This window comes from Lottia gigantea, assembly GCF_000327385.1.
Source record: "Lottia gigantea unplaced genomic scaffold LOTGIsca_46, whole genome shotgun sequence".
NCBI classification, from domain to species: domain Eukaryota; kingdom Metazoa; phylum Mollusca; class Gastropoda; family Lottiidae; genus Lottia; species Lottia gigantea.
Genome location: NW_008709614.1, coordinates 1,141,010 through 1,165,074, shown reverse-complemented (window position 1 = coordinate 1,165,074; position 24,065 = coordinate 1,141,010). Strand labels below are relative to the sequence as shown.

The following is a 24,065-nucleotide window of genomic DNA, read 5'->3' as shown; positions in this document are numbered from 1 at the left end:
CAAAATGTCGAATTTTACAGCTGGAAACGACACATCAAGATCAACACTACTGTGGATGCTGATGTTTATTATTGGTACTCCCGGAGTACAACAAAAAATACATCAAGAAATCGACAAAGTCGTCGGTAAGTCCGAAAGCTGTCTGTCTGGAGGTCTACACAACTTACATGGGGAAACCTGAAACATGCAAAGATTTGGCTCAAAGGGACATGTCCACCATCTGTTTGACCAATCGTATCTTAGTCTCAATAAAAGGAGATGGTTATATTGAAGTCGAATTAATAGTTGTTTTTTTTTAATGAGAAATAAAATTTGGATTCTCCAGGAAATCTTACTCGCCCCCCCCCTCTCTTTTCCAACCTATTTTCCCATTGCCCTCCCATATATATTATATATATAAGATATATTACTTAATAATAATAATGAGATTGTATTTTTGTTATTTTACCAGGTCATGACAGATATCCAACTACTCAGGACCGTAGTAACCTCCCTTATTTAGATGCTGTGTTACATGAATCTATGAGGTTGGGACCAGTTGTACCTCTAGGTGTTCCTCATTCTACTTCTTGTGACACTACAATAGGTAGATATAGCTTATTACAGCACGATACAAACATTCTGGCTGTCAAATAAAGCATTTCCAGCCTGAATAATGAGTAAAAGTATCTGTGTCTATTTTTTGACCCAAATGTCCCAAAAGCTAAATAGATGAAAATAAAAATTACTGTAACTAAATTTATTTAAATTTATCGAGCTTAGATACGCAATTCGCGCGAAGAAGAGATATCAATTTATTGCCATATTGATGAAAGTTACAGCGACAACAAAGCAAGTCTTCTTCTGGCCAAAGTTCTTGATGTCCTAAACCTGGACATGAAGAAATAATATTTGGGTCATATACTTGCAAACAGTTATACTTGAACCATTAGATAGTTTGGATTTGGAATAAAAGTTTTACAGTTTTTTCAAGAACTGCTGATTTGGCCGTGTTCATCAAATTTAGTCAAGAAAATCATGTAAGGAAAGATGATATCACAAAGACAATGGAGAAATAGCATTTATATTTTTGTAGGTAAATATGATGTACCAAAGGGAACATTTATCTTTATCAATCATTATGCCCTTCATTTGAATCCTGACCATTGGCCAGAAGTAAATAAATTCAAACCAGAAAGATATTTGGACGATGATGGAAAAATGGCACCAAAGCCGGACTACTGGCTACCATTCAGTGCTGGTAGACGAGTTTGTGTTGGAGAACCAATGGCTAAGTCTGAGTTGCATTTAGTTATGGCAGGATTGTTTCAACAGTTAGAAATCTACCAAGAATCAGGCACAACTATTGATACATCATATCGTTCGAAAGCATTTGTTATCACTCCAAAACCATTTAAAATTGTTGTTAAGAAACGAGAATGAAATATGATTTGGTGAACAAATAATACTCGAATGATCAATAATAACTATTTAAAAATGTAATTTTAATGGACCAAGGGTATTTTTTGGCATGTCTTCAGTCGTATAGTAGAGAAATTGTGTAATATCATAAAAAATGATCCATATTGTCATGTATTTTAAATAAAATATATTGGAATTTATTTTGAGTTATTTCTCTAATTCTTTGAAAACCGTTACATTATTAGCTAGTCTAGTCGTGCAATTCCAGTCGAATATAATATTCAATACATGTACATCACATAGAAAATTCTCATAATTATGTAAGGGAGAGGCAACTAATTGGTCACATGGAATGTTGGTCAAAGTAAATTTGTGTTAAACGAATTGGTCACAGTAAGTTGATCATATCAAATAGGTCACAGTAACAAAGTAAAGTATTGTTATTTAATTTTGGACAATATTACAATGTAAAACATTTATTTCAAATAATTTTTACCTTTTCCATTATATTAACACGAACCTTCAATATATACATTTTTCAGATCTGTTACTTTGTATATTTTCTTCGTCAATTTATTATTATTTGTTATTTGGTCTCTTCAGATTTTAAAACGGTGTCGTTTTCTTTTGAACAAACATCTGTTTTCTTCGGGACGTCATAGGTTCCTATCCAGTGGAACATTTTCGGAGGAATTGAAGTAACACCTGTTCTTGCAGATGTATCATTTTTTGGATTATCCGATTGTAGTTCTAGAGCAACACAAGGATTCTCTTGCGGTGCGTTTTTTTCGTCGTTATGATCGTCTGGTTGCTGTTTTTCTGTTTCAACCACTGCCGCTTCGATCCCATCAAGACCGACTGCACTTTGTGCATCATTTCCTTGGATAGAAATATTCTTTGAGAGATTTGATGATAACTTGGTATGCTTGGTTTGACTGTCTCGTTGTTTTGGTGGAGAAGGTTTGAAACATCGCAGGATTACCATTACTCGGTCTCGGAAACTTTTGCTGCACAAAACGTATAGAAAGAAGTTGATGGAGTAGTTCAGCTGCTCGAGGATTTGTGAAATTTCACGGTATATTGCTAAACCAGTATGCTTGGTTTCGAAAATACTTTCGTCGTGGCTAAAGGAGATCATATGTCCAATAGAAATGGGAGTTATGAGAAACATGTAAGCTAATGATACACCGAGTAACATGACAGTGGTTCTTTTCACCTCCTCTGACATCTTTGAACTTGACGCACCGAGAGCATTTTTATTTTGGATTCTTTTCCAAAGATGAAAGCATATAATAGGCGTCAGAATCAACATGAAACTAACAGGAATTATGGAATAAACAAGAGTTCCAATGATGATAAATATTTCAGATAATTGTGCAGGCTCTGGATAATGGGGCACACATTTACCGTTGACAATTCTTGAAGCAAAGGTCCAAACACCGTTGTATGTAATTAAAGCTCCATAAATAACAGAAATAGATATGTAAACATTTTTCCTTGTACAAACAAATTTAGCTTTAAGAGGAAAAACAACAGCGATAAATCTCTCCATGGAGAGTAAAACTACTAACCACGATGAAGACATCTTTGCTGTTCGGAAAAACAAAAAGAAAAATTTACAACCGATGAGACTTTGAGATCTGATATCGATCCCAATCAAGTTTCGGACAAATAATTTGTTATGAGGGTGTAAACAGATCAAAATAGTATCAGAAATGGAAAGTGCCAGTAATACTATGCTGACAGACATTTTACGAAAATGCCTAGAGCACATAACAACGATAGTTAAAGTGTTCCCCAGAAGGCCCAAAACCAGAAATGATGGAACGACAACATAGCCGACATAATCTACATTGGTTGACGCGGGGCTTGGATGAGATTCGGTGTTGTTCGTTGGACACTCTATACTCGTGTCGTTGGTTCCATTAAGGCATCCTTTCACGTTTTCTTCTCCATTTGCTAAGGGGGTTGACGTGGAGTTTTCAGCAAGCAATACATCATTACAGGTTACACAACTACACAGGACCAACGCACCAATAATGAAACCAAATTTTAACCTATAAACAATTAAATACGAAATAAAAAAAAATCATCAATATTCAACAAATATATTCAGTATCAGTAATATCATAGAAGTTTAAAGGTCTCAAGGTTCTGAAAATGTAATGTTTTGGATTAAGTGTTGTTATATTTTTATTTGGAGCATAATGTATTGTTCTGAAACCATCGCGTCCAATTCCACAGCTTTTTAATACCGAAAACACGAGAACAAATAAAATACTGGTAGTGTTAAAAACGTGGACATCTATTTCGACTTGAAGCAAGAGATCAGAATGATGATCTTAGCCTACTTTAATCTTCAGAGCTCGTTTATTTTCAAAAGAATTAGAATATCAACTTGAAAACGGTACAGATCGTCTATCAAGAACTTTGCGGTTATAAAAGAAATAAATGTAAACACACATTATCCTATTAAATTTGTTTTTACAGAGAACAATTTTTAGTCAAAATTTGGAACATTTTCAGTTGAAATGCAAATGAACGAAGTGTGTTTCTATTCAATCAATATTTACTTGCAAATATATAATTTAATTAACGCAAAATCAATACAGATTTAAGCTGAAACCAATTTAAATGCCGAAGTAAGCCCTGACACAGTCAGTAAAAGGAACTATCCTAAAACAGGTTCTTTCTTTTTATTTTTTTTATCTGAGCTTTAACCTCTTAAATAACAACAGAATTTGTAAATACTTTGACAGTCAGTTTTAGATAAAGAATTATAATAGAGTAAAATTAACATAATTTTAAGAGATTTGACTGCAATTATATCTTTAAAAATTAATTCGGAAAGAACGTGATGTGTGATTTTCATTCTGAAATGCTCTATTTACTAAAAATATTAAAATAGTAAATAATAAATTCATTAAACAGCATACAATTTCAACTTTCACAGAGCGAGATTCTGATGAATATATTTTTTACAAAACCATTTACTTACTTTTGCCATGGGAGAGATCTTTCCATGATGATTTGGATGATTTTAATCAAATATGGTCAGTTTTATTTCCCTGTAGATAGTCTTCCAAGCAGAATGGGAAAATTTCCAGCCGCTTTTAGATTTTCTTCCAGTTTGTCAATGATTGACAAACTTAAAGGCTTATAGACCAAGTCCAAAATAAGAACCGAATTTATATCAAATATAAAATAACCCAATTTTCACCTTTCATTCTTTCGGAGATCTAATATCTAATATTCTAAATTAGGACACGTGTCTAGAATATTAATATATTTTTTCAATCTGCGTAACTGCTAAATACTATTGTTCAGTTAAATAGCCTAAAACAATAAGGTTTGTAAAAGAGTGTTAACAAGATAGTAATATCCATGTCAATAATGTTCTTAATAATATCTGATATGAATCCTTAAATCGAACCTGCAATAAATAAATAAATATAGTTTGATGAAACCGGCCTTGGGCACATTTTTTATTGACAAAATTCAAAATGGCTGCCATCCTCGTTAATCTGAGTACTATGTCTGTCATAACTTTGCTTCAAGAAAGGTCAAAAAGCATGGACATTTATGATATTGGTTAAAACTCTTAATTATGCGCAATATGAACATAAAGTGATATGATTAAGAATACATAATAATCAAATAGTTTGCCCATCATTCAATGATTGTACTTGTTGGTAGTTTGATGTAATCTGATTGAGATAACCCAATAAGAATTAAAACGCCCACTGGCAGCTTTGATTCTGAACAAAAATAATCACCAGTATAAAATATTTCAACCTTCCGTAATACACTTTTTGGGTGATACTGAACAATATATTACCAAGTTGTCAAAATCCAGCAAGAATTGTGTCTCTTAATGTTTACGAGCTAAAAATTTAAAGCGTTTTCAAGAAAGAACTCAATAACTCCTATGAGATATTTATCAATAGGGTACATCTATGGGTAATAATGAACAATTTCACCATAATTTTCCAAATTTATAGGGAATTGAGCCATCAAGAGTGTTTAAAATTTAACGTATTTCCAAGAACAAGGACAATAACTCTTTTTCGATTTTCTGATAATCATTTGGGTTGATTCTTAGATGATTACAAACACTCATACCGAGTTTCGTCAAAATCTGTCTTGAAAATTAAAAAATGAACAAGGACGTACAAAAACATAAAATGAAATAATAAATTGAAAATAATAAAATAGTAAAAGGCTTCAGAATGTGGGTTTAACATTATACTTTTCTGTGGTGGATGATTCTATGAGCACGATGTGATGACACACTTAATAATTATACAGCTTAGCAGTCATGGCTTTCTTTTAATATTTCTTAAAAGTTTTATTTAAAGCAGATTTCACAGTTTAACATTCCAGGCTTTGATAACAAATTGCAATAGCCTATCATTGATAGTAGGTAAAACATTATAATGCAGTGTCACATAATTATGCATAAAATGACGGGGAAACTGGGGTCTATGCATAATTTCAGATTTGGCGCCATTGCCGGTTTTGTTTACACACAGCATAAAAGCATATAGAATTGCAATATAAATTATGAATCCTGTGATATTTCATATCATGCGAGGCATAAGCAGGCATAAGCTTACATTGTGGTTTGGCTGAACTTGAAAGTTTGGAGAAGTATAAGAGATATTTGAATTTTTTTTTGTCATTGCTGTGAAAAAATAATGATTATTTTTATTCTATTTAGATAGAAAAGTTCTACAGAATGATAACTCTTGACATTACTGAGCTAAGTTTCACACCACAAATACCAAGCATGTATAATGTGATAAAAATGGTAATAAATGAAACAAATCAACGATTAAAGAATAACTAAAGAATAGAGTCTATATAGACAACGCATGTTTAAATATCAGCCTACTTATTGTTTAACTTTGTCTGATGGGTTTATTACCATTAAGTAATGTTTGATGACTTTAGCATTTTATACATATTATTATAAACAAGTCTAGATACGGAGAATTCTTATAATCTTAAAGACAATGTTCCTGAAAATTCCAATGTTTCTGGCGGTCCGTTAATTGGTTGGATTTGTCGAATATGGGTGTCAGAAAGACAAGTAATCGCAATAGTAGGGGAAATTCATTTCAATAGAGATATTTATTTACAAATACACTTTATACATTTACATTTACATTCTTTTACTCTAATAAATTGACTTAATTAAGTCAAGAGACATTTATCATATTATATATCATTTATATTATTCACAATATAATACATGTCTCACTGTCAATGTTGTTTTCGGATAAATATTACTAGATAGTCAGTATATGACTAAAATGATATTGATCTTAAGATACATTGTCCTAATCCACTGTATCAGATATTTACAATTTATCAAATATAGACAATGTTTCCCATGTTTATATTTACAAGAATTACAGTCAAGTAACCTAATTTCGTGAAAACCTATTATTCGTGGATTTCCGGAAAGGATTAATATTTACATGAGCGACCTTGCGCGACCTCCGCATTAGTTTGTTTTGATAAAAATGGGTTTTCTCTACAATATCAGCTAGTAGAATGAATTCAGTAGTTTCAAGCAAAGTAAAATGTATTAATGTATACTTTGACAAATACAAAATGGCGGATTTCTATTATATCAAACGTTACCATTTTTTATCGGCCGAATTTCATTATAATCCCAAGCGGTAATCGGAATTGCAAGTGTCGTCTGCTAGAATATATTCCAACGAATGAAGCCACGTGATCAACTAGCGGATTCCGTGTCAGCAGAAATTTTCTATGAAAAACAAAGTGGACCATATTCTTATGTTGTTTCAGTGACTTTTAGCAATAAATCACGCTACGTATCTTATTTTGTCAGTCACTATTTTTTTTTTAAATCGTGGTTCTTTGAATGAATTGTCAGTAGTTATAATGAATTGATATTAAAGATAAATACTAAGAGAAGTTAATTATACCACCCGGTATCCATACAACGTTTATTTTTCTAGACTTATTTATAGATCAAACATTGTACGCAAAAATGGGTGACGCATTCTGCCGCCATTGCAGAGTTGGTTGCTCATGAAATATGGGTCAAAGTGAAGGCTTCATAAAGAAAATCGAAATAAACCAATTTTAATTATACAAGTAGAATATCTGAGGAAACATCTAAGACATAAAAATTTTTGTTTATTTTTTTAACTTTGATGAAATTCAGTGTTGAATCCTTATATCCACGAAAATAGGTTACACCACTGTATATAATGGAAATAACTGATATACATTAGCATGTTTTATAATTTGTTTAAATAAAAAACCAAAACTATAAATATCTGATTGGGGTGTAGAGAAACATCCTTCTCTTACTTCCGGTCGCATAGAATAGACACTCTCCTAGACTTCCCGAACAGCCTTCAAATCGCATACCTTTCCTGAATGTTGCCATGCCAAAATCAATAAATCGAATGTCCAAAGTATTTAAGTCAACTAAAATATTATCTGATTTTAAATCATTAAATAGAATATGATTACAATGACTTTTGAATAAACTTTTACAAATATTTTTACAAATAATAATCCAAGCATCTGGTGGCAAATCATATTCCAGATAAATATCTTCTACATTACCATGACCATTATATTCTTGAACTAGACTGTAATTTCTAGACGTTTTTATACGCCCACATGAAATAGGGGGCGTATATTGTCGTCACCCATGTCCGTCCGTCCGTCGAGCCGTCCACAATTGCTCGTAAACACTCTACAGGGCACAATTCTTGACGGATTTTGACGAAACTTAGTATGTGTGTTCGCAATCACCCAAGGATAAACCCTATTGAAAATCAGCGAAATCGAAAAATATTTAGCATGAATTATTGCCCTTGTTAATTTTTAGCTCGTAAACACTCTAGAAGGCACAATTCTTGACAGATTTTGACGAAACTTGGTATGTGTGTTTGTTATCACCCAAGGATAGACCCTATTGAAAATCAGCGAAATCGAAAAATATTAAGTATGAATTATTGCCCTTGTTCTTGAAAACGCGTTCAATTTTTAGCTCGTAAACACTCTAGAAGGCACAATTCTTGAAGGATTTTAACGAAACTTGGTATGAGTGTTCGTAATCACCCAAGGATAAACCCTATTGAAAATCAGCGAAATCTAAAAATATTTAGTATGAATTATTGCCCTTGTTCTTGAAAGCGCATTCAATTTTTAGCCCATAAACACTCTAGAAGGCACAATTCTTGAAGGATTTTAACGAAACTTGGTATTAGTGTTCGTAATCACCCAAGGATAAACCCTATTGAAAATCAGCGAAATCAAAAAATATTTAGTATGAATTATTGCCCTTGTCATTGAAAACGTGTTCAATTTTTAGCTCGTAAACACTCTACAGGGTACAATTCTTGATGGATTTTAACGAAACTTCGTATGAGTGTTTGTAATCACCCAAGGATAAACCCTATTGAAAATCAGCGAAATCGAAAAATATTTAGTATGAATTATTGCCTTTGTTCTTGCAAACCGTTCAATTTTTAGCTCGTAAACACTCTAGAAGGCACAATTCTTGACAGATTTTGACGAAACTTCGTATGAGTGTTTGTAATCACCCAAGGATAAACCCTATAGAAAAATCAGGGAAATCGAAAAATATGTAGTATGAATTATTGCCCTTGTTCTTGAAAACGCGTTCAATTTTTAGCTCGTAAACACTCCAGGAGGCACAATTCTTGACAGACTCTACAAGTCACAATTTTTTTGTTCATAATCACAATTTACAATAGATGTCATTATTTTCCTGAGTATATTTCATAGATTTGTGTACATATTATTATTTTTATAACTGTTGTTTTTACACAGTGCTTTGTATTTATTTTAGTTTATTTTATTATTTGAATTAAAACTTTGTTAATTTATCACATTTTTTCTTATTCCTGTGGCACATTGAGCAGTAATTACTTATAGAATTATTGCTAATGGATAAACTGTCATAATAGTAAAATTCAATTCTTTTCTTGTCCTTATTAGCCAAGACAGCTGCAATCAAGTATACTTACAAATCCATTGCATTTCATGCAAAATAATCAAATATTCGAAAAAAAAATATAAGGATATAAAAAGATTAAATTCAACAGGAGAAAAAAGGTGGTAAATATTAGCAACTCCCACCTGTCATAAACTCGATACATAAAAATTTAAAAAAAATATTTCAACCTAATTTGCTTGAATATAATCTGCAAATACACAATCTATGACAGACTTATTGAAATCACCCAAGGATAAATCTGATCAAAAATCTTGTAAAACACGTATTTTTTTATTCTACAAAGCAGAAGTCTAAAACAAATTTGACAACTTGATGAAATTGATCACAATCAAAACTAAACCTTTTGAAATATAAAATACAAGTTATTGCCGTTATTCTTACAAATGTGTTTGACTTTTAACTTGTGATGGCACAGTTTGTGATGGATTTGGGTATAAGTTGAATATTTCCTGGTGTCTATGTTTGCTATTTTCTAACAAATATTCAATTTCAAACAAAGCTATCAGTGGGCGTATATTACCTTGCCTAGCAAGCTATCTTACGTTGTGTTAAAACACCAAGTAAATTGGGTGTTATATCTTGTCCTTTAAGGTATGATAATATTTGAGCTTCTCGTTCGACATCTTCCCAGCTTACACCATGATGATGAAATTCTTTGATGACAACGTTATTTTTATGTTTTTCATACTTGCTAAATAAACAACACCAAAACTACCTCTTCCTATTTCATTATATGAGTTATCATCATTTATTTCATATCTTATGTCGCTTCTTTTAATATCCTGAAGTACTATACTGTTTAAAGTTTCTGGTAAGTGACCTATATCAATGTATACACAAGGAACAAATGGAGAATTCTGCCGATCGAATCCAAACAGATAACATAGTAGAATTATCTATAAAGGGAAAAATGACCAAAATTGTTAATAATAATTCCGTTCCGAATATCAAATTTTTCAAAACTACTATAGTGTTGCATCAATTGCTGATAAAAAATGTTGATTTGAGCTGGAATCGAAATCAGAATCAAATGAATGGTAGTGCGCATATGAAGTGGAAGATTCATTAGGTGATTTGAAGGAAAAATACACCGAATTTTCATTATCATGAGAACATGTAGATTTATCAGGTGATTTGAAGGAAAAATATTCCGACTTATCACTTTTATATGACCTGCTAGATTCATAAAACGATTGGCATGAATAAAACTCTGAATCATCACTATCATATGAGCTGAGGGTTGGATATGAATTGGTAGCTGAAAAGTCATTAGAAAAATCTGTGAAGGAGTAAAAACATTCAGGAGTATCAGCGTCTGAGTTCTCATATGAGTAGTTATGGTTTACGTGTTATAAAAATTATCCTTGGCAGAATACCAATCCTCTGTATCTCGAAGAGTGCTGTATTTGATATTTACTGGATCAAATAAATCAGATGATGTGCGAATATATTCTATTGACCTAGAGTTAGCAAATCTATCAACATCATGTTTTAGTTGTCCAATAGATGTTTTCAATGATTCGTGCATACTATCAAAAGTGTCTTTAAACTTTTGGAAGTTTACCATTATTTTATGTTCAGAAAACTGTTGTTGGCTTGATGTTCCATTAACTGAAACAGCGTGTAGACCAGAATCTGGAGATCTCGAAGCATCACTTACATCTGAAGACGACGTCTGAATTGAAGTAGAAATTGTAGTGGCACTCACTTCATCAGCTGCTGGTATCCTGTTGTAGTTTGTCGGTGTTGCAGCTACAGAATAGCTGGATATTGTTTGTGTAGCAGCTTCAATTAACTCACTTGATATAGTTTTAGTCTCTGTTGATACAGATTGTGTTGAAGTGTCGAACTGTTGGTGGAGACAATCAGAAAACGGATTTCTTTATGCACTTGGGAAATATAAGGAATATCTTCCGTGCCTGTGTTACTGCTGATCCTGAAAAACAGCAAGATAAAAAAATCCTTAAAAATCGAAGAGCTGTATTAGTTATATATTATACATTAAAATATATTTAAAATGTCATACTGTATTACTGTATTATACATTAAATGCCATCTTGGGAGTTTTTATTTTGGTTTTTGTTTCTTGTTAGGGGTAGGGTTAAACGCTTATCTGATAAGAATGCCAAATCGAGCCGAGTCGTGAAGAGAAGCCATATAATAATAGACTAACCTGTATTGATGTGTTTTTTTCAACAGATCAGAACTATAACCACTGACTGTAGATCGAGTCAGTGCATTACTTTGCATTACCTAAAAAAAACAATCAGTGTTACAATATTTTTTAAAAGGCGGCGCCAGCATCCCGAGACTGAGACTACAAAGGTGTCAGGCTGACCTAACAACAGGAGGGCGGGGGACTGTAAAGGTAGCGATTCATTATGCAGCAGTTTTGTGGGTAGGCGGAAGTGTCTAAGAGGATTCCCCCTCAATAAAACCTTTGGAAAATAAAATTGAATTGACACATATTTAGGAGCAAAATCATTAAAGTGGTGGTAAAATTGGGGGTATAAACCATAATTCCCATTAAAACATACTCCCTGTACCCTGGCTGGCTTGAGGGTAAGTAGCAATATTTTTAAGGATATTGACAAAAGATGGACATTGCATTTTATCAGTGCATCTTTGATGATTAAGTAATGGTTTTAAGCTTATAAATACACAGAGATGTTACAAAACGTACCTTTAATGCCTTTAATCTTAGGCTGTTGAAGCACTGAAGATTTTGACGAATTAAACTTGGTTGAAATCCATCAAAAAGAATCTTACTCTGATAGTAGGCGTCCATAATTTCCGAGTTTAACATCAGTCTTTGTTGAAGAGTTCAATATAAACAGTAAAATTATGATAATTTTACTAGAGAACGTTCTATCAACTCCTAGAATTCTAGAGTTCCAAGAATAGAATAACGTTAATAATGGTAAAACTTCATAAGTAAGAATAACGTCATAACGCAACTGGGAACACCCTTTGACCTCTAATAATGAATAACTCATAATGTTCCAAAATTTACCATCTTCTTCAGTAGGCTACAGTTCTTTAGTTTAAAGGGTTTTAACCTTGTAGAAATAAATATCTTCGCCAATAAACGAGGGCGATGGAAATATGCCCTTCTCATTGTATTTTTCAATTCTTTCTGCCACATTGGCGAAATTCGTTAACGGATCTCTACTTAAGAAGTTTCTGGAAACAGAAAACAGACACCCCTTTGTATATTAAACCAAGAACTAACGATCCAATATTTGTTTACAAGCAAAGCCTACAAATACCTGAAGTAACCAAAAATTTTAATCGACGCCAGTAGGTTGTATTTCGCGCTGAAATATTTGTATCACGTGATAGTTTTGTTTTGTTTTTTGTCTTCTTCCGCCCAAGTAAATTCTATTTAACTTGTGAATTTTAAAATGTGTTAATATTGACTGGCGTGGTGGCAGGATTCATACAACGAACTGTTTATTTTGTTAAACCCGTCAAACTTTAACAACTTTATGATCAAAAGAGATCTGGCTGGATGAGCCGACTACCTCGCAAGTCGTGACTGAAATTAAGGTACTTTCACACTTTTCATCCTTAACGTCAATTCTGATAATAATACAAAACGGTCACTATGGCGGCCAATATCAGGGCTCCTAAACAATGGATTCTAACAAAGCACGAAAACATGACCTCTATCGAAGCATGGAAACAAAGTCTTCAGTATACACTGTCACTCGATTCAAACTTCGCTCCTTTCCTTCTGGATGGTGTAGAATGGACTAAGAGGTCTAAAGCTACTCATTATTCCAGTCCAATAATGTTTTCTAATACTAGTCCAACCCCCTACTCCCAGTTCTAAATCATCCCCTACCACTAGTCGAACATCATCTACAACCAATCCTACAACATCCCCTACTACCAGTCCATCCACAAATCCATCAAATCACCTCCCCATAGGCTACAAAACCAGCAACATGCCCTACTACCAGTCCATCCACAAATCCATCAAATCACCTCCCCATAGGCTACAAAACCAGCAACATCCCCTACTACCAGTCCAATAATCTTTTCTAATACTAGTCCAATACAACCCCTACTACCAGTCCAATAATCTTTTGTAATACTAGTCCAATAACGCCCCCTACTACCAGTTCTAAATCATCCCCTACCACTAGTCGAACATCATCTACTACTAATCCTACAACATCCCCTACAGTTACTAGTCCTACAATTTCTTCTACTACCAGTCCTTAAAGATGGGTTCCCTCATTTTCATTTATGAAAATGCTAAAACTTATATTCATGAATAGAAAGTGGAGGTGTTCTATTGAAAAACCAGTTTGTTTCACATGTCCATAATTAATTCATAATTTGCTAAATTAGAAGAGAATTACCAGCAAAATTCCAATGAGTGACGATCAAGAAAGGACAAAACGTATTTTTTTGTTTATCCAGACTGTACTTACATGGACATTTATGATTGGTTAAATCACTTAATTATATGCAATAAGAACATAATGATATAATTAAGAATTAGTAGATTTGCTTGTCTGTAACATAATCAAATTATATTTTGATCAGAGTGGTGTCCCTTGCAGAGGCATCGACCTTGACCTCCGTCTAGCCCTTGTTCTTGGTGCACGCTGGCTTTCGCCATGGGCCATGGTTTCTTCAGCATAATTGTATGAAAATACCCACATTTATATCAATTCAAATCATGGACAAGAGTGGGAAAGGTATGCGTTCCAACACTACGGAAGATATAAGTTTCCTGGATGAAAATGTTGCCTCGGAAAATAGGCCCCATCAAGCTGGAAGGAGTGGAAGCCCATATTTTGAAGAAGATTTAAAAGTTGGTCAAGTCTGCCTGACGAGCTCGTTGACAAGTGGCAACTCTTGAGAAGACGCTAACAAACCTCGGTATTTAACGGCGTAAATCGCAGCTCAAACGAGAAATCGAGAGAAGCTTTATGAAAACTTTCAATGGAACATGCATTATCCCTGATCCCAACCCAATAATATCTCTTCAGACAGATGCGTGTACCGAAGGTTGTGGTGGATACCTAAATGGCGACTATTTTTTTGTCAGTTGGCGACTAGGTATTCCAGGACGAACATATTTATGTCAAAGAATTCCTTTGTATTTTCTTGCTGTGTGTCGATGGGGAAACTATTTTAGGAACAAGTTACAATTACTTATAATCCATAGCGATAACGTAAGTGCAGTGTCGTGGATAAATAAAGGGTCGTCAAGAATCAAAGTTGTGATGTTTACGTGTCGTTTATTATTCTAGATGTCCGCTTCTTTAAACTGTACAATATTGTGTGTAAATATATTCCAGGGATTCGTAAACCATTGGCAGATACAGTTGCGGTTACATGAAAGGGGAAGCTTTAGCGATTTGTATCGACTCGTATCTACTTTGCGAGATTTCAGCCTTCATGTCTGCTCCTTTCGTTTCTTCCAGATATTTTATTCCAATTAAAAACTCAAACTCTAGAGCTTGTTAATAAGGCACCGCCACGTACTCAAAAGACTTACAAGACTCCGCTAAAGTTTTGTAAGCAATACGATATCTGTACATTACCTATCAAGACTGCCTTATTACACGCTTCGCCATTGCACTATTTTGCAATATTTAAATGATGTTTCTATTATTACTAGAAAACAATTCTGCGCTATGTTATAAACTTTTTGTTGCAGACTGAAGTCATCTCTCAACAAAGCTGGATATTATAACCATAGTATTAAAAGGCATTCCTTGAGGCGTGCGGGTGCAGCTTGGCTGTATTTCTACATGCGACCTAGTGACATTTCCTACTGGAAAGATCTTTAAATGTGTCTTATAATATTAGTGCTTTACAATTACGTAACATATACATTACAAAGTGGAAAAAGGTGGAATGACAAGCAACATCTAAGAAATGATGAGAGCACATTTTTCTCAAGTCGCCATGAAAATCGTGCACTTTATCCTTCACCTAAACAGCAATTCTTTTTGGCCCTGTCTAGACAAAAAGTCTAATACAAAATTTAAGAAGGGATTAATGGTACTGGTTAACTTGATTACTTGGAAAATTCTTTGCTGCTCTTAATAATAGACTCAAATAGCACAATGTAGTCTGAATCTGTATCATTCTCCCCTGCTGTATCATACCGTCCCTTGTTACGATTAACGAACAAGAAATGATTAACAGAAATAACAATTAATTACAAAAATAAATTGAAAAAAACGCTATCAACTTCTCGGAAACATCACTAGACAAACACATTACGTGCAATTGCAGGTTTTGGAAGATTAAAGGGGTTGTTATGTCTCCCATCAGTTGATCTTTGACTCCTGCGGACTGAAGCGTTTTCATTAGACGTTGTTATCTTCTAAGTCTATATCTTCCGGTGGTACCTCAGACTGAGCAGGTTCATTACCCATCCATTCTACTTACAGGTTGGTCTAGATTATAGTCTCTGATTTCTGGAAATGGTTCCAAATGAATATCATCCAATGAATTTCTTTCCCGGATTTTCTCACTAATATTTGGCTTATCAATAACATCATTTAACAAAAGTACACATTCATCATCAGATGATGAATCACAAATAAAATTATGTGACTTTTTAACACGATCACATTTTTTACTTTTCACATTATTTGAAACATTATGATCAGAATTCACATTACATGCTTTTAAATTTACACGATTCACAATTTTAGTAACACCATCTTCAGATGTAACTATATATATATGTCGTTCTGGATCAACACGCTTTAACACTCGATAAAAGTCGATACACTTTCAAGCATCTTGTATTTTATTTCGACCAACGACTCGATTTCGTAAATAACCATGTGCACCTGACTATAATGTATATGAATCACGTTTTGGATCATGTCTCTTTTTACGCTCTGATGCTTCTTGTTGAAGGTACTCCCCTGCTTTTTGGTATGCCAGCTTAAGCTTTCCTAGCCGAGTTTCTATATAATCATTGACAGGCGCGTAATCTTTGGCAGATTCTTCTTTGTCAATGTTGAATAACAAGTCTATAGGAAGTCTCGGGTGTCGACCTTTCATTAAATAAAGTGGAGTAAATCCAGTCGATGAATGTACTGTCGAATTATAAATGAACACTAATTCTGGTAAATTTTGAGGCCATTTACGTTTTTGACTAGGGTCTAATGATCTAAGAAGGTTATGTAATGTCCTATTGAACCTTTCACACTGCGAATTTTCTTGGGGATAATAAGGTTTGGTACGCCTTTTCTTAATCTTATAGATTTTGCAGAGTTCACAATCAAATTACTCCTGAAATTCCTTCCTTGGTCAGAATGTAGTCTCTCAGATACACCATATCTTTGAACGAACTAACACAATAGCAATTGTATATGCTGTCTGATTCCTAGTAGGTACAGCAATAGTAAATTTACTGAATACGTCTGTCATAACCAATATATTTTCACGTCCACAGCTGGATTTCTCTAGCAAAGTATAATCCATATATAGCTACTATTTCATTAGGACTAGATGCTACAAGGTGACTCATAGGTACTTTTACACGTGGAAAAGGCATTTTTGCTAAACATTCACAATGTCTACAATAATTGGTAACGTCTTGGAACATACCAGTCCAATAAAATTTTGAACGTATCAAATAAAATATAGTTCCCGACTGATTATGAAGTAAGGAAATTATTTTCTCTTTTAAACATTGAGGTAAAACCAGCTGTTTCAATGATCCCTGTTGTGGATCCGTTACAATACGATACAAAATTCCATCTTCTAAGGTAAGTCTATCTTTTTGAAGAAGCATATGCAGAACAACTCTGGACTCCATAAGTCTTCCTTGGTAGGCTTTCTACTTTCCATCATATAATATACCACTCGACTTATGATACCATCTTCTTTCTGTAACTTTTCAACATCTTTTTTGTCGTAACCTGGTAAAGAATAATATAGAATGACAATTAATTTCCATTTTTGGCTCGAAATGTGGTGATTGTGTATCTTGAATCAATTGATGTAAAGCCGTTAGTCTATATTTTGTAGGTAAATTAGTACTGGTGCGATGTGATGAAAGAATGATCTCTTCTACAGGTTTCTTGGACAAAGCATCTGCTGCAGAATTCAATTTTTTTGGATGATATTGAATTGTAAAGTCAAATTGAGCTAAATATCTGAGATTGCCCGAATTTCTAATATCATTGTGAGATTTTTGTCCGAAAAACTTGCTTTCGTGGCTGTGAATGTTTATTTGTGCTAGAAGTAGATTTCTCTTTGTTTAGTGTACCAATAAGATCGTACAATTGTTTGGCTACAGCTGAGAATAACTTTACGAAACGTCTGTAATAACTGGCAAATCCTAAAAATGACCCTTTAGTGTCTTTGGTCTTCCTTACAACATCTATTTTGAATAAATGAGTAAATGTCTGAAACACAGTTTCATTGAAAAATGGTTGCATCAACCTCTGAAATGTTGCTGTTGTATTTGTTAGTCTCATAGGCATCCGTGTATATTCAAACAAACCCATTGGCTTTACAAAAGCTGTTTTATTTTGGTCCTCAGGATCCATGGCAATTTGATGAAACCCCTTAGCCAAATCAATTGTTGATTATACACTCGAGCCATACAGGGCATCTAATGATTTCTGGATACGTGGCAATGGGAACGCATCTCGTACCGTCTTCAAATTTAGTTTCCTGTAATCCACACACAAGCGAATTGATGCATCTATTTTTTCGATATAACCAATGTATGGAATTTCTAAACCGTTGGCTGCTTTTAAAGATATGAAATTGTCTTTGATCAGAGGAATATTTCTTTCGTAAAACGATTCAGGTAGAGTTGCTACACCAGACCCAGTGTCTAACAGTAATTTGGTTGTGGAACCTTCTTCAAAACCTATTTCTACATCGGAACAATCACCAATCATGTAGGGTTATGTTCCCTTTAATCTCGTCAAGGTTATGTTACTATGTGAAAATCAGGACCAGCACAAATATTAGGAGCCATGGCCCCTTGCCTCACCGTACAAGCACCAATATGGCGCAAACCTTTAAATTGTACTGTTTGTTTTGGTGATTGGAAGTAAATAATACTAAATACTAAATAAGTAAATAGTCTTAGAATTTCACATTTATAGAAAAACACAAATCGAACGATTAAGTGTAGGCCTATCAGAAATGTTTTTGACAGTGTCTCAGAAGCCATAGTGCATGCACCTCGTCTAGGCCTAGGCTTAGATAGCCAGTGCGTGGAAAGAAACCCTCTCACAAAGTTTCCATATCTATTATATCCAGTTTTTAGACCTGAACATAACACAATTTGCAAAACCCCTGAAATCATCGAATGTACATGTACTTACATCGCATAGAAAAAATTTGTCATGGGATGGGGAGTCCAGTCGGATCGTTCCCATTCTCTGTGTCTCCTTTTATCCTTAGGGAACCTGTGCATCACTATACCTTCTCCAGATTTGACAGAGCATTTCCATGCCACACATCGAGGCATTCTGTTGCCAGACAAGAACAGGAATTAGGCTTAAACAACGTAAAGAATACCCAGGCTCCTACGCCTAAACGTCGCGGGAAGGGTAATAATATGGCGGCCTTCAATCACGTGACCGCTCTGCGCCAATCATGGTTCAGCGCGGCGAGATCACAAGTTGGCCAGACTCTCTCTATATACGGCTCTGGGTTTTACTGTATTTAGGTTTTGTTGTCTGAAGCCAAAAGGCTGCTTAGAGTTACGTCCCTTGACAATTTGACGTCTGGTAAATGTGCGGTAAAAAGACGCTTCTGTTTTATTTCCTACTTGACGTTTAATAAGCTCGTGATTTAAAATATGAAGTAATTTTAAATTAAAGCTTGTTTAAATTTTGTATTTGCTGTTCGTTTGAGAGCAGGTGTGTTCGCTTTAGAGCACCTTTATTAGTTTGGGAGTGATGTAGGAGCAGGAACTGTTTTGTTAACCGACGTCCGACATGCGATGGCTGACAGCAGACGACAACCGACCGAAAATGATTTTGGGTAGAATTGCCTTTTTTGAATGGTGGATTTCGCTGTATTTGGAACTTTTGTTCCAATGTAGTGACGTGTTATTTAAATCCTGAACTGTCAATGAATAAATTTGTATGTTGATTGATAGACTCCTTTTTTTTATTAACAAATTGTGATGCAACATAATTTGTGCCGGTACAACGGAAATTCAGGAACAATTTTCTTTCACTTCTTTCACTTCTTCTTTCAAAGATTTAACTTCTGCTCTCAATTCCTGAGGTATTTCTTTCAACTCTGTATTTTCATTTCCCTTTGATCTAACAACAGCATAGACTGTTCTTCACCTTCTCCGGTCTATCTGCATCCATAGAGTACAAAAAAAAAACAGATTTCGGACCTGTCTGATTCTCTTCTTCAATTCTCTACGCAACGTTGCAACTTTAACATTTTCTGCAAATTGGTCTCTCTAAATATCATTTCTACTAAACTTAGTTTCTGGACAAACTTTGAAAACTTTGTCTAATTTACACATTAATAGTCCTATCGAGATTGTTTATCACTCTGTTTAGTTTGATAAAATTCACTAAGAAGGTGAGTGGCCCTTATGACCTTTCACCAAATACTTCAATCAATATTTCGAATATTTTGTCTGTCGTAGTCTTTTCTGAATTTGGTCTATATCTAAGCTCTTCTTTAGCTGGACCGTCAAGTTGATGAAGTATAAAGTCCACTTGCTCTTCTTTTGAAGAAGGTCTAGATCTTAAACATCTCAGCATCTCTTCCATAAATTCGTAAACAGTGGCAGCTTCTTTTTCCTTTTTTCCAGAAAACTTTTCTTTCACGAGGAGCGAAAACTATTTTCGGTTCAGTCCTCGAATCCCTCTTTTGTACATCATCAAGTACAATCTCCAGTTGACTACGCGTAGATCTTCGATTTCACCATTATCCTTTTCGATTGATCCACCAGATTTATCTTTGCCTCCGGATGCCATATCTTGATCTATCTTCTTCAAACTAAACTTTCAACTAACTATCTATAACTCTTCTCTTCTGCTTCTTCTGTTGTCCACTTGAGCATTCCACCTTTTTAACACAGATCTTTGAATGTGTCTTATAAAGTTTATTATATTAATGCTTTACAATTACGTAAGATATACATAACAAAGTGGGAAAAAGGTGGAATGACAACAAAGTCTAATACAAAATTTTAAATTATTTAAGAAGGGATTGAAAGTACTGGTTAACTTCACTACTTTGGAAATTCTTTGCTGCTCTTAATAATAGACTCAAATAGCTCAATGTAGTCTGACTCTGTCTCATACATTGATCTTTCCGAATTATCTGTGGGAATAATGAGAAAATTGACCGACAGAAACTTAGTCATTACATTTTCCGTCATTTGTGCATGAATTATATTCTTGGTTGGAGCAAACTCTCCAAACTCTTCTCGGCGAGCGTCGTATGCATTCAACAAGAATGTTGTCCATAGTGGCCTCAGATGTAAGGATTCAAAACTTGAAATGTTTTAAAAAATTCTTGGTTGGAGATTTTCTCCCAAAAGTGTATCACATAAGATCTTTGCCGGGTGAATTGCTAGAACTACAGACGGCGCAAATTGATACTAACGCAATTATTAATAACCACTGACTAGATCTAACTGTTCAGAGAGCTTCCATGAAGAGGCATAACCCTAACACTACAGCCATTACACTATGGGCAACATAGCGGATTAAAATTTGATAATGTGGCGTTTTTATACTGGTTTCCCCGAAATTTTACCTGTATTTTCGGGTTGTTGCTCGATATTCTTTCAGACATCTTCCTCACCATCTGAAATTTACGGAAAGCCATTACATGAAACACCCTCTATACAGCATTGGCCAACTCAGTAGTAAAAATAAAATTAAGGCGATTATATATGTTTATGAAATTGCTTATGTTAATGACACGGGACCGCCCTCTAAACCGTTGTGAGTACCGTTGAACTCGATTTAATTTCATTTCTGGTTGAGACTTAATGTGTCAACACCATTATTCACAGCAATAAAGTGTCATCAAGGAAATAAACTTTCTGATGGTATGGCCAATGCTGCCCTTTCGCGAAACCACTAGGGGTTAGCCAAACTTATTTCGAAGCTGGTATTAGTGCAACCATATTGTTTGTTGCATTTCAAGGGGCGGTTCCTCATGAGAGGCCAAGGACACTTAAGTTTCGACTCAGATGCTTTGGGTTACAGAAAAGAAACAATTGACATAATAAACACCAGTCTGTGTACCCAGTGTCAACACCTAATACTTTGTTTGGAGCTCTGGATAATCACCATCACTTACCAACTTTTAAATTACGTTTCAAAATTTGATTCTGTGGAAACAGGAAACATCAGTTAAATTTTGATACATTTGATGTTTTTCACCAAAAGGATAAGCATATGAATTGTAAATCCAGCATGTTTTCATGTCACATCTGCATTTGTCAATTTTTGAAAAATATGAAAATAAGTGCAAAATGTTGATAATTGAGAATTATATCAAACTGGTTATAAACGAATGAGAAGATAGCTTGTCAGGCAAGATAACATACCTCCACTGGCAGCTGTCAGAAATGATAAATCAGTCTTTAGTGACTAAAGTACATATTTTCTCATATTAGTTTGAATTCAATGATATATTCATCTAAAAAAAAATTTAAAAATCAATATCAATAACCCAAATACATCAAATTAGTAAATCATGCAGCTCTTATATCATGGGCCAAAAATTATTAGGAGTGAAATTGTTGAAAATTTAAACTTGACCAAGATCTCATCAATATACAAATAATAGAAGTAAAACTCCATTCATTTCATTTTATTCATCAATATAAATCATCACACAACATTTCATAAAAATCACATGAAATCTTTAATCTCTATTTTGATCATGAACAAATTTGGAAGCATTTTATCTAAGTCAAGGGCTATAACTCAAAAACTGTTCATCGAAAGATCGTCAAATTCAACTTGACCAGGATCCCATCAATATAAATGATCACACCAAATTTCATTAAAATCGGTTGAAATCTGTTGACTCTTTGTGTTCACAGAAAAATTTGACGCGTTTTTCCTAAGTCAAGGGCAATAACTCAAAAAAGATTTATCTAAAAATTGTCAATTTCGAACTTGACCAAGATCTCATCAATATACATTATCAAGCTTCATTAAAATCAGATCAAACTGTAGTCTCTATTGTGTTCACAAGAAATGTCAACAACCCAACCGACCAACGGACAGGGGTGACAGCAATGATGTTATGCTACCAAGAATACCTCACATGTTGATGTTTAAAATTATCAGATGGTGAAACCTATTGTACCTGATTACCTACCTTGCAGATCATGGCTATTAGCACCAGGTATAGCTCTTGGTCCAGGGTTCTTACAGAACAATAAAGAGAGAAAATTTGTCCAGTTAGAGGATAAGATTAATAAAAGGTGAACAAAAAAACAATACACATTAAGATTTTTAATCTGATATACACCAGTTTAATTATCCATTACCAGTATATAGAAATTTCAAATAATGAACAAATTTACAAATTTGTTTACATTCTTTGACTATGATTAAAGAAATACACTGCATTATAAATAAGCTAAGTGAGCATTAAGAAAATTAAATTACTAGATTTGAATAGACTGAATATCAGAAAGTAGTTGATATATTAGTATCTTAGTACAAAATGTGTTCTTGTTTGATATTAGATCCAATTCCGTTAAAATTCCCATATGTTTTAGGCAGAGCACTTTTAAGTTTATTACTGAGGACAAGTTCAATTTCTTGAAAGTTCACAAGTCTGTACACATCCCTATCATTACGAATAATAGTATTGGGTAATTTTCTAACTTTGTGAACTAGTTTTGGATCAACATTCAATTCTGCACACAGTAACTGAATCAATTCTGAAAATGTAAATTTCTGTTTGTCAAATTCTACCTCAATAAAATCTGTTTCTTCCATATTGGCCACTCTTGCCTTCAAAACAAGGTCACCATCATAACCATTTGTAGCAGATGACACCACACTACTACTGCTTCTTACGGGATTAGATAGGCCTATTGAGCCTGCGTTTCTTGAAACATTTGCATTTGGGTTAGGAACAGAATTGTTTTGAACATATGGGAATTGTGGATTTGCCAAGTAATTTGGGGTAATTGGTAATTCATTGACCCTTTCTTTTAAATTGTCGTGTTCACTTATTCCAAATAGTTCCAAAACTTCTACATTTTTAGTTAACTGTTGTGCTGTTTCCCCCTTATTATTTGCAATCGTTTTGTCGGCACCTTTCTGAAGCAACAAATCGACAATTTTCGGGTGGTTTCTTTTAGCTGCCCAGTGTAGCGCAGTCCATCCATTTATACTATTTTTAGAGTTTATGTCTGTAATGTCACATAAACGGTTTACAGTGTCAATATCTCCTATACTTGCAGATTCTCTCAAACGTTCTTCCCTTTCGGAATTCTGATCCATTATAAAATGTTTTAGGAAAGTATTTCGATTTTACAAGATATTTTTAACAATGGTTGCTTCCCCTTATCTGATCTTTTCATAGAAGGTAAAAATAGCCAATTTTATTATTGTATTGTTGAAGTTAACTTCATTATTTTATATACCTGTATTCGAATATT

General features: G+C 34.0%; 4 protein-coding genes across 4 annotated transcripts in view; 1 reads left to right on the top strand and 3 right to left on the bottom strand.

Annotated features, from left to right (window-relative positions):
• Window positions 1-1,311, top strand: part of LOTGIDRAFT_72583 (hypothetical protein) — a gene marked incomplete at both ends in the record, with an annotated part of 3,543 nt that extends 2,232 nt beyond the window's left edge. The window contains 3 exons of the mRNA XM_009061059.1: window positions 21-125; window positions 452-586; window positions 1,076-1,311. Of these exons, the coding sequence (XP_009059307.1) occupies window positions 21-125; window positions 452-586; window positions 1,076-1,311 (476 nt within the window). The remainder of the gene's footprint in view (window positions 1-20; window positions 126-451; window positions 587-1,075) is intronic.
• A 676-nt stretch (window positions 1,312-1,987) lies between these two features.
• Window positions 1,988-2,986, bottom strand: LOTGIDRAFT_164630 (hypothetical protein; the record flags this gene model as incomplete). Its single annotated transcript, XM_009061158.1, has 1 exon — window positions 1,988-2,986. One exon carries the CDS (start codon window positions 2,984-2,986, stop codon window positions 1,988-1,990), a length of 999 nt encoding a protein of 332 aa, XP_009059406.1.
• A 7,792-nt stretch (window positions 2,987-10,778) lies between these two features.
• LOTGIDRAFT_164629 (hypothetical protein) lies at window positions 10,779-18,917 on the bottom strand (the record flags this gene model as incomplete). The annotated part of the gene is made up of 6 exons (XM_009061157.1): window positions 10,779-11,111; window positions 11,237-11,372; window positions 11,610-11,689; window positions 12,496-12,619; window positions 16,870-17,001; window positions 18,772-18,917. 6 exons carry the CDS (start codon window positions 18,915-18,917, stop codon window positions 10,779-10,781), a joined length of 951 nt encoding a protein of 316 aa, XP_009059405.1.
• Window positions 18,918-23,172: 4,255 nt separating this feature from the next.
• Window positions 23,173-23,886, bottom strand: LOTGIDRAFT_96984 (hypothetical protein; the record flags this gene model as incomplete). The annotated part of the gene is made up of 1 exon (XM_009061156.1): window positions 23,173-23,886. A coding segment is annotated over one exon (714 nt), but the record flags the coding sequence as incomplete, so codon positions are not given.
• Window positions 23,887-24,065: the final 179 nt, after the last annotated feature.